At 40.0% G+C, this 15576-nt stretch overlaps 1 protein-coding gene across 2 annotated transcripts in view; it reads right to left on the bottom strand.

Moving 5' to 3' along the window:
* Window positions 1-15576, bottom strand: part of GTF2F2 (general transcription factor IIF subunit 2) — a 54144-nt gene that overhangs the window by 35022 nt on the left and 3546 nt on the right. Inside the window, exons 2-5 of one of the 2 annotated variants that reach the window (XM_033148382.1) lie at window positions 13629-13702; window positions 11934-11952; window positions 10466-10610; window positions 7406-7444 (exon numbers count right to left, since the gene is read on the bottom strand). In XM_033148382.1, coding sequence (XP_033004273.1) covers window positions 7406-7444; window positions 10466-10610; window positions 11934-11952; window positions 13629-13702 — 277 coding nt within the window. The remainder of the gene's footprint in view (window positions 1-7405; window positions 7445-10465; window positions 10611-11933; window positions 11953-13628; window positions 13703-15576) is intronic. The other variant, XM_033148383.1, reaches the window with a different exon arrangement.

Genomic DNA, 15576 nt, shown 5'->3' with positions numbered 1-15576 from the left:
CAATGAGCTGTACTTTTGATGACAATTATGTCTACAGGTTTTTTGCACTTCTATGAGTGAGAAAATGACATACAGTATAGAACCCGGTGATGTCACACAGAATTTTGATCTCCAGCAAGTTTAACACTAAGAGCTACTTAGTATTTGTAGAGGCCTTTTCAGAGCTCTACACATACATTAACTTGTTGCAATACTTCCAAATAATCAAGGTATGCCATAGTATGCAGAGTACATAGTGTGAGAGTATGAGCAGAGTATGAGAAATAATGGTTTGTCTAAAAGCTAAGCAGCAAGTGCATGGAAGAGGAGAGATTCATACTGGGGACTTTCCAATTTGTAGCTCAGTTTCTGATCAAAAGAGAGGTGCAACATACCAGATTGCCAATAATAAAGTTTTCATTTACCAACAAGGATGTAGAAATATCAGCTCTTATAACCTACCAATGCTTCTGAAGCGTATGTCCCAAAATAAGCACACTACCAACTACTTTTCATCTGTTTGGAATCACAAAATAGATATAGTGGGTGCTGTGCAGAACATAAAATGGATGTGGTCCCAGGTTGGTATACAGTGATCGGGACCCTGTTCCAGAGGAACAGCTATCAGTCTGCAAAACAGGGCTCTGTCCTTACTTTACCAATCATCAGCTGCCAGCACAAATCACAAAAGGCTTCTTTAAAAAACAACAACCACTTTTGATACAATGGATAAAGAGGTGATTTGCTAAAGATCAGAAAGATGGGGAAGTCTGTACAAGTTTGTCTGTATATGTGCATTAGGTCTCTCTCGCCCCCCGCCCCCCATTTTCTGGATTTAGTCTGACAAAGACGTTAGAGAAGTAGTTCCTAACTTGTGGGCACACAGAGCTATCCCAAGGGGTCCACAAGTAATGATCCTCGTCCAGCCAGCACTTGACTGATTCCCTCTGCCTCTTCACAGCAGCATCTCTAGGAGCCCTGCATGATCACTGGGGGGCTTGCGGTTGCTGAAAAGCACTGGTTATTGTTGTGGGTGTGGCCTGTGCCTTCCTCGCTTTCCTTGGTTGGTGCTTGGTATGAGGTGCACCTAGAAGAACCTGGGGGCAAGGCACAGGAATGCAGTGGTTTCTAGCACTGCTTCCCCTCCTTGCTGCTTTGCCTGAAGAAGCGTGTTGCACTAGGGCAGGGGTGGCCAACTTCCAAGAGACTGCGATCTACCGGTACTTACAGAGTTAAAAACTGGCAGTGATCTACCCCCTTTTTTGGGGTTCAGGTCAAAGTTGTTCAGCTTTTGGGGGGAGGAGGAAGGCCCGTTTTTTAGGCATTCAGATCAAAGTTGTTCAGCTTTTTTTTTTTTAGGGAGAAGGAAAGCCCCAGTTTTTGGAGGTACAGGGCAAAAATATTGAGCTTTTTTTAGGGGAGCCATAGTTGTTGAGCTTCTTTGGGGGGAGCCAGTGATCTACCACAGATGTCCAGTTGGACGTGCCTGCAATAGGGGTTTCCGGCCTTTACATTGCCCTATATACAGGGCTTCCTGGTAGGAGGCAGAATGGAAGTCTTCAATTTGATTTTAGTGGGCTCTGTGCTATGGACCATAAGTGGGGGTCAGGTTCATTAGTTTTGGCAATATTGGGGGTTCCTTTTGTTGCTTTATTGGGATACATTCCAGGGATAGGAGCTGCCTAATTCCTGGCGTGGGGGCTGGCTTGTTTTAAAGCTTAGTTCATTTGGGCTGTCTGCTGTTATGAGTTGCATTTGCGGCTCATGCCAACTGGCTTATAAAAAAACAAAAATGAATAAAATGTTAAGTATAAATAAAATAGAATCAAATCAACTGTTGCGTAGCTTTATTCACAGTGATAGGGATTTCATTGAAGTGCACAATTGATAGCTCTGATTTGACACAAAGGAACATATTACATTAGTGGCAATGCAAGTTCTCCTTTTCATTCTTTTGGGGATTGTTTCAATTGAATTCACTGGGGGGAAATTTGTATTTAGTTTGGTATGATTACTTGGGATTGCTGATCACTGGTTATACTGGATAAATAAATGAATAAATTTTTAACTATAAATTAAAATGGTATTTCATACCTTTTGAATAAATTGGGTTGATCAGATTTATATTTATGATTAAATTTATATTTAATACCTTTTGGAATTGGGTTGTTAGTTGGTGAGTATGATGGGGAATTAAATGATTTTTTGCTGCTTTCTTTGATTTTGGCACATTTTATTACGTATAAGATTTTTGCCATTATGTATTTTCTCAATTAACGGAGCCTAAAAACACGACAATTAGCATGTGGGGGGGTCCACATATTATTTTTTTAACTTTAAAAGGGGTGTTCATATTCATAAAGTCGGGAACCACCATATTAGAGGAATGAGAAAGGTTTGAGCATGGGAGAAAATTGTCTGGGATTGAGGAATGAAACCTAGTAGAGGTGCAATACTGGCTTCCCATAAGCTATGCTTGTAAATTCAGGAGCCAGGATCAAGAGAGTTTACTACCCCTCTACATATCCAGTGCAAATTCCTTCAAATGTGGTGCTACTCTTAACTATAGGGTTCAATGTTATATTTTTTGCCACAATTAAAGTCAAAAAAGGAAGGAAGGGGGACATCTTTCTAGGAAGGAAGGAAGGAAGGAAGGAAGGAAGGAAGGAAGGAAGGAAGGACACGTTTCCAAGACTGATCCAGATTTATATATTGCCTTTTGCAGGGAGCCAGGGTTCTCTCAACCCTAGTTCTGAATAGAATGACACCTGGGAGAGGGACAACATACATGGCAGTGCAGATACAAGCAAGGGCAAGAATGACACAGGAAAGGCTTTGCTTAATAACAGCTATCTGCGTGCGATAGCCTGAAGTTATTCTTTCGAAAACAGAAAATCCTTGTACCATTATAGTATTTGACGCAAATTCAGGCACAAGAAACTTAAAACTTAAGACAAGTATTTCTACTACTAAATAACTAAAACTTCAGCTTTTCGTTTCCATCCATTAAAGCCCCAGGGCCATATGCAGCCCACTGCCTGTTCTAGTAAGAACAGAACAGTTTCTGGGATTTTTGCCAGAAAGCAGAATTGGATTCCAATGGGAACTATGATTCTCAAAAGATAGATGCAGGACTACATCAGATGGCACAGGAAAGTGTGATGCGTGCATGGCTCTCTGACACACAAATCCCAAGGGCACAGCTCCATGTTTACTTACCTCTTAACGTGCTAGGCCTTGGATTATGCTCACACTTTAAAGGATTAAAGGCTTTTATGAATATTTTTACAACATTAGCCTGATCTTTCCTATTTGTTTCTGATCTGCTAACAATTTTGGCCATTATTGGTATATTTTTCCAGTAAGGTCCAAAAGAATGGTTATTTCTAAAAAGTGAAGCACTGGGTTATTGGGATTCTTTCAGCAGTTCACAGGTGACCTTTCAATTGAGGAGTGGTATCAGCCCACATTTCATGCAGACTTAGCCTTTTTGGATATCTCTTATGTCTGGGTTGGGCTGTGAGCCTGACAACTTGACAGCCACCAACCACTTTCATGAATATGATCTCTAAATGTGATGAAGCCGCATGAAGATCTTCTATTTGAGTTGTCCCAGGTTTTGCATTAAGAAAATACATACCAGATTGGTAGATAAAGCAAAGATTTCCTTTGATTTTAAAATCCATTGCTTAAAGAATAGGATATCTGGCAGCCAGCAGCCTCAGTAACTGCCCTAACAAATCAGAAATGGCTCTGCTTCCCGTGCTGTCAAAAATACAATTCTGTAACCATAAAATATGAAGGAGGCTTTTGCTCACAAAGTGTCACATCAAACATTTTCTCTGAACAAGTTTGCACTAAACCAGCAGTTACCATGACTGTGTGATTAGTTTTTTTAAGTAACTGCAGAACATTAAGACAATGACTGAAGCTTGCTATTAAGTCATTATATTAGAAGGCATGCATTCTCAGAATCGAACTGATATACCTGAGGGTTAGCTTCTCGTGCCATAGCATCATGGAAGAAGCTAGGATCATAGTGGGAGCTCTTTTGGCAACATGAAAACTACAGGTTGTAACTATGGGAATGAGTCTTGGGCTCATGGTCTCCTGCTCCCTTCTCCTTCCCCAGTGTGAAAGTAAAGAGATCAAAAGCTTTCACTTCCATTTTTTCCATTTCTTTCTCATTTAAATACAATAACATACAACTACAGTAACCCGAGGGACGCGGGTGGCACTGTGGTCTAAACTACAGGGTCTGCCGATCAGAAGGTCGGCAGTTCAAATCCCCGAGACCGGGGGGGGGGGCTCCCATTGCTCGGCCCCTGCTCCTGCCAACCTAGCAGTCCGAAAGCACGTCAAAGTGCAAGTACCTTCTAGCGGGAAGGTAAACGGCATTTCCGTGCACTGCTCTGGTTCACCAGAAGCGGCTTAGTCATGCTGGCCACATAACCCGGAAGCTGTCTGCAGACAGATGCCGGCTCCCTCGGCCATTAAAGCAAGTCGTCCGTGACTGGACTTAACTGTCAGGGGTCCCTTTACCTTTACAGTAACCTGTCCAGTGGTACATTTTTATTCACTTTCTTATGCAGTACAGAAGCAATACATTTATTTATGCATTATAAATTCAAATAGCCTCTCCACAGAGATTCTTGTGTTGAGGGTAGAATCAAAGTATATTCCATCTCATTTATAAAGGAAAAACAAGCGGTTTCACCAAAAGTGTCCATCCTTGAATTGCTTTTAATTACCCCTCTGTGGCAAGTAACGCATTGCAACAGAGCCACATTCGAAATATTATTTAACCAGATTTCAATGGGGATTTCTATAGACTGTGTCCAATATTAGGCTATTGTTAATTGGGCTAATGGTAACAGATAAAATACATGGGAAACTAAAGATGAAGAGTTAAATCAGTAATAATCCACTGGGCAAAAGATGTGGGGTATAATACAACTTGCGGATTGGGAAAGACTGTGGAGGGAGGAATTGAAATTTACAGCATGCTGTACGTTAAAAGAGAACTATGTGAAAATGATGTATGTATAGATGGTATTTGACTCTGGTAAGAATAGCAAAAATGTATAAAAATAATACTAACATATACTGGAAGTGTAAAGAGAAAGAAGGCACATTCTACCACATGTGGTAGACATGCAAAAAGGTAAAGGCATTCTGGGAAAGGATATATGATGAATTGAAAAAAATGTTTAAGATAACTTTTGTTAAAAAACCAGAAGCCTTTTTAATAGGTATAATAGGAGAAGAATTACCAAAGGATATGAAAAGACTGTTTATGCATATGACGACAGTTGCGAGAATGCTTTACGCCCAGGGATGGAAGGAAGAGAAAATACCAACGAAAAAAGAGTGGATTATGAAGACGATGGAATACGCTGAAATGGCAAAGATGACTGGAAGAATCAGACACCAAGAAGACAACAAATTTAATACAGAGTGGAAAAAATACATAGACTATATTAAATAACACAGTAAACACTTTTAGCAGGATTTTTATAACACTTGTAATCTGCAAAAACCAAAAGTCTAAAAAAATGATTAAATTAAAGTTAGATAAATGTAATCAAATGCAGTAAAGATAAAAAATGTACATTTTGAAAACCGGGGGAGAAGTCCAGGGGTTCAGAGAACGCCAAGTTTGTATCAGTGTTATTTTGTTTAAATGGATGTTTGTAATGTTAAAAAATATGAAATAAAATAAAATAAAATAAAGATAACAGATAGAATACTAAATCTCTGCATTTAAGGTTATTGTTAAATTTGGGTCTCATGATAATAAGGCAAGAGCTGAATTTGGTGGGAGGAGTTGTTGCATAATTTTGGAAATAACATAAAACACCTTTTCCCAAAAGGAATATAAAGGTAAAGGACCCCTGACAGTTAAGTCCAGTCGCAGACGATTCTGGGGTTGCGGCGCTCATCTCGCTTTACAGGCCGAGGGAGGCGACGCTTGTCGGTAGACAGTTTTTCCGGGTCATGTGGCCAGCATCACTAAGCCGCTTCTGGCGAAACCAGAGCAGCGCACGGAAACACTGTTTACCTTTCCGCCGGAGCGGTACCTATTTATCTACTTTTACTTTTTGGCATGCTTTTGAACTGCTAGGTTGGCAGGAGTATACCAACAGGCAATTCCACCATGCATGACAATATGAATCTATCTCTCCGCAGCCTTTCCAGTATAGGGGAGAGAACCTGGATCATGCTTTGAATTGGTGAGAAAAAGAAAAGAAATCATGTGCTGTTGGGTTTAAATGTCTCCAAGTATCTGTTAGGCCCCATTAGGCAATTATGCTCTGCAACTGATTATCATGGCTGCTTCTTAAAGAACAGGAAGAGCTGTGATCTATGAAGTCATTAGGGCAGCAGTTATAACTGAGCCTTCTCTGAAGTCATTCAGTTTTTTGCAAAGTGTCCTTAAGAAAAGCATGTTGGCTGGAATTTGGTGCATATATGCAAGCCAGAATTATAAAAAGAAACCTGCCATTTATCTCTGCTAGATTTTCCCATCTGAAATGGGCATTGCTTAGTGAAGAGGGTAGCTACACCCCTGGTTTTGAAGAGGCAGGTGTGCACAGTTGCTCACTGAGCCATCAACCCTCAGGTAAAGGTGTTTTGGAGGATTTGTGTTGATGAGATTCCTGCAACACAATTGTGTCCCAGGTAATCTCACTGTATGGCAGCCTCAGTTCAAGTTCTTTTAACTGCTGAGCCCCTCTTTGTCATTGAAATGAGATAATTTTTAAGGAGGACTAGGTAGTTGTCATGTCTGTGCTGGGAGATCAGCAAACTGTTTTGTGACTGTGACTGCATGGAACAGCCTTCCAAGCTTGCAAACTTGGGTCTTCCTGGAGGCTTTTGTTAAACACCAGACTAAGATCATTGGTAACTATTAAAAAATAAAACAGAACCAACCTTGCCAAACAGGCAACCTTTAACTGCCTTGGGAGCAGGAAGTCGCGCATCTGCAAAATAATACCAGCAAGAAAATGACCTCCCACCCTAAATTATATGGGAGCAATGAAAAAAGTTTGAGGTAGGTCTCTATTGGAGTTCTGATACTCACAAATCCTTGGACTCAGATTTATGGAATTCTCTGTCTTTTGCACCAGATCATGCAAGTCTGTCCACCCTCCTACGATTTGTTATACTTCACAAAATTTGAAGTGATTTTTTGAAATGAAGATAACTTCCTTGTGAAATTCCCTCACCAAGCATTTGCAAACTGCAATGATATTAAGTAGCCAAAGGAAACCAGAAATACAGTACATCTAAACGTTTTAAAAGTTTCAATGTAACTACCTGCATAAACTCTAGATTCTGAACAATTCAAGAAATTTGTAGCAATGAATCAGTTAGTATTGTTTTTTATTATCTCCGTAAACAAGTTATTGCAGCCAACACTTACCGCTGTTGCTGATTTCAGATTTTTCATCTGTCTGGCTTTCTGCAAATGACAATAGAACAAGGTTTAGGACTTCACAATTCAATATTAAGAGTGTTCCTCTTTGAAACTCAACCTTATGGAACGCTATAAACTCCCTGTAGTGCAGTCCTGAACAACGTAAGGCTTTTCAGTCAATCATGATCTACCGTTTGAAACTCTTTCTAAAACCCAAGACCAGATAACTTGAGAAACAAAGATTTGTGGGCTGGGCTTCCAGGAGGACAGTGGATCTGAAAGGGGAGGGGAAGAATGTGCCATTTCTGGACCCAAAGTGGGTTCATACCAAATACAAGTCAAAGCAATATTCCATTACAGTAAAAATTGTTATAATCAAATAAACATACTGTACTATTTCAATAATCAATGCCAATTCCTAATAATTCAATATACACCATTATAATGGCAGCATAAATAGAAACTCAAAAACTCATTTATCAAAAACCACTAATAGCATTCAGAAACATAAATGCAAATAAACGAGAATGACATTATAACAAGTACAACAAATTCCCATGGAGGTAATTGTTAGTCTGCTGCAGCAAAAAGCAACAACAGGTTTGGTGGGCTCTTGTAGATTATTTATTATGAATTTATTATGATGCGCTTTCATGGACATATTATTATTAAGAACTATTACATGTATATTCCAGATTACATCCAAGGAACTAGTGTAGCATTCATGGTTCTCCTCTCCACTTTATCCTCACAAACGACTGTGCAATAGGTTAGACAGAGAGAACATAAGTATAAAGTCACCAAACAGGCTTCATGGTTGAGTAGGGACTTGAACACTGGTCTTCAAGGTCCTAGTCCAGGCATAGGGAACCTTCGGCTCTCCAGATGTTTTGGACTACAATTCCCATCATCCCTGACCACTGGTCCTGTTAGCTAGGGATCATGGGAGTTGTAGGCCAAAACATCTGGAGAGCCGAAGGTTCCCTATGCCTGTCCTAGTCCAACACTCTAACCACTACAAGACACTGGCAAAAGCAGTAAAAGTTTATGCCATTATGTGGGTTTAGAGGGATAGAGATATACAGCTATATTTTTCTTCTAATGCTAGCATGAGATTACTTCTTATCCACAGATTCTTGAACACAATACATATCACTTTGTGCAAGGATCTCTCCCGTGGAACAGACAACTGATCCTGGATCCATAGAAAGCAGATGAGTTTGGAACAGGTGTGCTAAGTTCAGAAGTCTTAAAACACTACTTTAATTGAAAGTTCTGAGAACTGAACCTGAAATCTTTAAATGCAAAACATGTGATCTACCAAGCTGTTACTTTACTCATATCTGAAAACTGCAGCAATGAACCACCATTGTGTCTGCTTTTTTTTTTTTTACTCTACAGCAGCATTTTACTGCTGTTAGGCTGATAGAAATGCCAGTCTTAATCTAAAATAGTGTGTAATTGTTCACCAGGTTACACAGTAAGTGTATATTTGGGAAAAGAAACACCTAATTTGCTCATGGTGGCCTATTAATATTGAAATATATGCAAGAGACGTAGAACTGGGACAGCAATAAAGACAAAATAATGGGTAGCACAAATTGCACTGTTGCATGGCAACCAGTTATGTACATATGGCGATGTTTACAGAACAAAATGTAGTTTATATTTCATGCACAAACAACAACAAAAAATAGCTCAGCAAAGTCAAATAACTAGGGCTCACATTTACCAGCCAACTAAGCAGCACCCCCCTTTTTAAAAGAGATATTCCAGTTCTGAGAACAATAGACAATAGTCAAATTTAAAATCAACTATATAAATAAATCATATCAAAGTCTGTAGAGGCAGGCAAGGATCAGAATAATAAGGCCAAAGCATCTGGTCCCTATTAACAATCTAGCTGTCATTTTCCAGGACCGTTGTAGTTTCCAGACCATTTTCAAAAGGTAGCCCCACATATATAACATATTACCTTGAATCAAATGCATGGAATTGATAGCCAAATGGCACTACACATGGGAAGGGGGCACTAGGCACCAAAGGCTTTGATGAAACAAACATTTTATGTGGTTCCCTCTCATAACTTATGTGACCCAACATCAGGGTTCAATTCTTCCACCCACTGTCCATACTAGACCCAACCTCTTCCCATCCAGGGCTACTGATGATGAATGAGTATGCCGATAACCCACTCGCTACATTCCAAGCCAATGATTTCAGAGAAAGGTCCAACAAATTCCTCCATTGCCTCCCACATTTTGCTTCCCAAAAAGTGGAAGAAGCAACAAGGGGATCATCTGTCTTGGACCTGGTCCTCACCAATAGGGAAGAATTGATCAACAAAGTGGAAGTACTGGAAAATTTGGGGGGACGTGATCATGTCCTCCTGGGATGCAGAGGCAAGGGAAAGCTAAGTGGAGTCAGACATGTACTCTGGACTTTAGGAAACCCAATTTCAAAAAGCTTAAGGAGCTTCTTCTTTTTTAATGGAGAAAGACTGTTTTCTCCTGCTCCAGACAGTAGGATTCGAACCAACGGCTTCAAGTTACAAGAAAAGAGATTCTGAGAAAACATCAGGGAGAATTTTCTGACAGTAAGAGCTGTTCAACAGTAGAACAGACTCCCTTAGGAGGTTGTGGACTCTCCTTTCTTGGAGGCTTTTAGCAGAGGTTGGTTGGCCCTCTGCCATGGATGCTTTAGTTGAAATTCCTGCATTGCATGACTCTCGGGATCCCTTTCAGCTCCACAGTTCTATGATCTGGTGGGCCACCATGAGAACAGGATAATGGGTTAGATACACCATTTGCCTAATTCAGCTGGCTCTTCTTATGACATTTTAAAAGAATCTATCTACAAAAACATTCAGAGTTTAAAATTTTAGAATTCTGGCAATTGCCATTATTTTGTTCCATACTAATTGTTTAGGCTACACCACAAGAATCAAAACAGAAAAGTCCAAACCAAAGAAACCATCTCAAGAAAATCTGGATGTAGAAGTTCAATTTAGCAAACATCTCTCAATTTGCAAAACTTCAGCTAACTATCAATCTTCCTCCAACTTACCCAATGAACTCTCTGTAAACACGGTTAACATCTGTCCTCCAACACTTTGTAAGAGAAAAGGGTGTTCTCTGGGTGCACTGATGGAAGTTGGCTTCCCACCAATATCATCAATGTTGGCAAGATCTTCATTCAAAGTGAAAGATACCTGAAAACCAAACACTGCAATAAATATTTCTTATGGAAAAGGAATTGTCAACTGCTTTGGAGAATTAATTCATTGTTCAATGTTGTTGGCATCAGTCTGTCTCGAGAGACAAAGGAAGAGTGTGCCATTGGGGGTAAAGTGCTGCTTCCCACATTGTTTTTGCTGCATTACCAGCATCGACATAACCTCTCCAGGGCACAAGCCTGTATATATGGAAGTCCTGGGCTGCCCAGACAACAACAACAGTCTTGCTGATATACTACTTTGCTTTCCTTTGGACTACATTTGACACCAGCTTGGCTGCAGGAGTTTCCAGAAGGAAGCATAGAAGATGTCTAGGGACTCCACTCTGGATTTGTGTAGGGTTTACAGCGAGACATGAGCATCCAAGATGCTATGTAATGGATGAATACTCGCAACATTCTAAGAAAGAATCTTGTGAGGACATATAGCTTGTGGCTGAGACAGCTGTGTAAGCTAGTACAGTTATGTCAGTTAATAGCAGTCTTTTTGTGTTGTTAGAGGAGCTGAGCAGGGGGTCTGTTCTGTTCTGTTCTGCTGCTGCCTGCCTTAGAGTTAGTCAGAGTCTGCAAGAGTTTTAGTCTTAGTGATAAATTTATGTAAAACATTAGTAACATAAGTACCGTGTTTCTCCTAAAATAAGACATAGCCATAAAGTAAGCCATAGCAGGATTTCTATGCATTTACGAAATATAAGCCATTCCCCGAAAATAAGCCATACCCCGAAAAAAAGCCAGTGATGCGGCACCTTTCATTAAAACAGCTTGGAGAGGCGTGGCTATGCAGCGTACAAATGCGATGTGGTTAAAATAAGGCATCCCCTGAAAATAAGCCATACTGTGTTTTGTTGAGGGGGAAAAAATATAAGACGGTGTCTTATTTTAGGAGAAACACGGGTAATACCTGCCTGCCTTGTACATATGAACTTAATCTAACAAGTGCAAGGACACAGTAAGTGAGACTTATTGCTACCGGTATTTAAACATTAAAATAGTGTCTTGCATTCTTTTTTACAGGAGGGGAAAAGGAATAAACAAAAGGGTTAAGCACCCCAATCTCTAGCTTTCACACAAGCTCTGTTAAAGGGAATTAATAAATGTTAGTTTATTTAGCAATTATATTTAAGTTTCACAAGTGTGAAACAGAAAAGATAACATGTACCTTCTCAGAAAAGGATTATACTGTTAGATGAAATGGCACTGGTATAAATACAACACAGAACATAAAAATATGTAACCCATCTATTCCAATATACTCCAATACAAAATATACTTTCATAACATTTGCATTTTATCTACTTACTTCTGTTCTTCCTTGATTCCTATGAAAAAAGCAAAAGGATATAGTATTTTAATTATTTCTTATAACTATTGGAGTACAAGGAATAAAAATAAATCCCTCCTGAGGAATCTAAATGCTATATAACTGGGGAATCATTGTGGTATTTTCAGGGCTCTCCCCTCCCTCTGCTACCTAGGTTTCAACTCCAACAAAGAGAAACCAGCCAGTTCTGTGATACCAGCAGCACTGGAGGCAGTCCATCCAACCAGCGACCCTTGAGCCAGCGAGTCCCCAATTGGGACAGCCAGAATTCACACGCTCTGAGCCTGTACCCAGCTAAGGAACTGAAAGCCCTCTACATCAGAGCATCAGCAGAGGCAATAAGCCTAGATTAGAGGGAAATGATGAAAGGCCTCTTAAGGATGCAATAGGCAGGACAAATGCACACATGTATTTCAATGCTATAGATGGTTTGGGCTCCAGTTCCATGTGCAGAACATAGTTTCATCACAGAACTGGTTTTTTTGGCTTTCCTCTTTGCATCGCCTTGCTCCCTCCCACTAAATCTGCTCCTGATGACTGGGGGACTCTCACATGCGGTGAGAGAAGTTGCAGCAAGAAGAGGACTCACCCTTAAGTATAAGTGCATTTCAGTTCACACAGAACCCATTTGGATCCAAGGAAATGAGACCAGGAGACTGGACTCGGTAACTGAGATGGACTTGCAACTAGACTATTGTCAGAATCTCAATCAGCACCATGATGGTCACAAAAAGGGGCAAATGACCCAAAGAATTACACAGTGAAATGGAATGCAATCGGTGTGTCCCACTCAGCACCGTATAGGACAATCCTGTCCAATTTTGGTCACTGTTTTCAAAGTAAGATGGATTCAAACCAGAAAGTATTCAGAGTGTTCAAAACGGATAAAATGTGTGAAAAATGAGAGCCAGAGTGGTGTAGAAGTTAGATTGCTGGACTAAGACCTGGGAGACCAGGGTTCAAATCTCCTGGTAGCCATGAAGCTCACTCTCACTCTCACTCAGTCTAACCTACCTCACAGGGTTGTTGTCAGGACAAAATAGGGAGAACTATGTGTATGCCACCCTAAGCTCCTTTGAGGAAAGATGGGATATAAATAAAAATAATAATTTGAGGATATGTCAATGTCTTACTTTCTGTTTGCTTGGGAAGTTGCACATTCACATTTATTGAAGGAATCAAGCCACGTTATTAGTTTAGGGAACTGTTCTGTTATATGAAGTTTGGAGGAAGGGAGCCTATTATAACTGTGGGCCCAAGTGATCTTTTGAAGCAAGATCAAATATTCCCTCTCAATACTGCCGTTCATTTGTACATCTGAAGTATACAATTTCTCCAAAATGACCATATCCAGAGCCAAATGGACAAGGCAGAAATATAAAAACCGGCACCTGGCTTATCTGGGCAGGATTGTAGGGCTCACAGGGCATATTAAAAGGCCTCATCTCAAAGGCTGTTTTAAAACCCAGACTGTGTTATTGTAAAGCGGTGCCTGAGTATCACACACAATCATAATCATGATTCAGGAGCAAGAGCAACTATACTATCAGATGTGTCTCAAATAAGAAAAAAAACCTGTAAGCCTAAAAGGTTTCACAGCAGTTCCTTCTCCACCCTACCCCATCCACTACCCATACAAAAGAAAATCTGAATGTAAAATGTAAGCACTCTTACTTGGCAATTCTTAGCTTGCCAACTTCACCTCTTCCTGAAGCTTTATTCCACTGTTGTGATAAGTATTTTGGAACCTATAACAAAAGGCAATAAAATAAAATAAAATCCAGTAAGTACAGAAAAGAAATATGTACTTTAATTTTCTCTCTATTCCCCCACTCTTTAAATCCTGAGACAGGAAGAACTACCGGTACATCTTTCAGGATGTAGAAGAAAGCAACACTAAATCAAAATATATTCTAGATTGCTTTCTTAAGCAGTAAAGAACAAAGAGAACATTAGCATTACAATATAATCATATTCCCGAATTTCAAACAATATAATTACAAATCAAACAAAGCACTGATCACAATTTGTAGCACTATTGTTTTAAAATGAATTACAAGAGGGAGAACAGGATGTGCATCACCTTTACTTTTTATTAACAGCATAATGATTGGCACACTAGTAAGAGAGTTTTCAAACACAATACATTTGTCTATAGACTACTAACACTGCAGAAATTAATGAAGGTTTTTTTAAATTAAATAAATCCAATCTTTGTATCTTTTCCTTGAAATTGATATAATTCATTATTTTTTTCATTATAATGCTATAGCATATTCCCAACAATACTACCAAATTTGTTTAGAAACATGGGCTAAGTTCTGTTTTGCCAAGCTTGATCCTTTCTCTCTTCCCACCCATCACCCTAATTTACAAACCCAGTAAAAAAAAGAAAGTGAATGTTTAGGGCCAAAGACTGATGATGGGAGAGCCATGAAGACAAAGGAAAGTGCAGGTGATGTGAGAAAGACTGCCAGAGGATTTGAAAATTCAGCTAGGTTTGTGTTTTTTGTTGTTTTTGTTGTTGTTTTTCTTTGATGGGGGTATAGGAAGTTGGAAATTAAGTTTTTAAAAGGAGCAAACAGAGCAGTTTAGCACCCAAGTAATCAAAGTCAATAGCCAATATCCTTCATAATCCAAAAAAGCAGAAGCACATGGGGAGGGTTGCTCTGGCCAGGTATGCCCCCTCCCATATTCTCTCTCTCTCTCTCTCTCTCTCTCTCTCTCACACACACACACACACACACACACACACTTTCCCCCTCCGCTTTAAATTCTCTCTCCCAGGAGCTTCCTAACAGGGCAGAAAAGCCTCATTGGCCATGCTCTCATTTCATTTCTCCCCAACACCACCTACTCCCATTTTTTGTCCTCAGAAGAGGCTGAAAAGCCTTCTGACATGCATGTTTGTGCACACTTTCTCCTACACATCCATGCTTCTCCTTCCCCCAACACAAAAAGCAGACCCTCAAAAAGCAGTTCTATCAGGTGCTGTGGTGACGGATAAGGAGGGCAGGAAAACCAGTGGCAAGGAGGCTACGATAGCTCACTTCCCCACTAATTCAAGCACCACACTTCAGCAAAAGAGAAAACTAACAGAACCTGGCTTCCATTGCCAGAATGAGGCAGGGAGGTGTGTTCAGGCTCCCTTCTCCTTGCATAGAAATAAACAAAAAACCTGTCTTCTTCATTTAGCAACACAAAGATGTCAGTAACAGCATCCATGGTCAGAAAGCCTGCCACAGTCAGAAACACAAGGTGTTTCACGGCCAGAAAACACACTAGTGTTAAAAAGCACTGCCAGCTTTACCTATGTGTAGTCCACCACTGTTGCTCAGTCCGTGCATTGTCCCCACTCCAATCTTTTTTGGTGGGCCAGAATTTATTTATATTATTAAATTTACTAGCTGAAAGTGCCCAGCCTTACCAGGGAATGCTAAGAAACCAAATAATATAGAGATTTTTAAACAGATAGTGCAATTTGTAAGTTTTACGGCCATAGTGACCTGGGGAACACCTGACCCAGATACAGCCTCAAATCAATTTGGGAGTGTGGCTTAGGCAGGGATTTATAAAACCTATCTAGTCAGGAAAAGGGCAGGGCAAGGAGACGCCACCTCTC

The sequence above is a fragment of the Lacerta agilis genome, chromosome 5, assembly GCF_009819535.1.
Source record: "Lacerta agilis isolate rLacAgi1 chromosome 5, rLacAgi1.pri, whole genome shotgun sequence".
Taxonomy (NCBI): domain Eukaryota; kingdom Metazoa; phylum Chordata; class Lepidosauria; order Squamata; family Lacertidae; genus Lacerta; species Lacerta agilis.
Note: the sequence above shows the minus strand (reverse complement) of the source record. Positions and strands in the feature narration are given on the sequence as shown.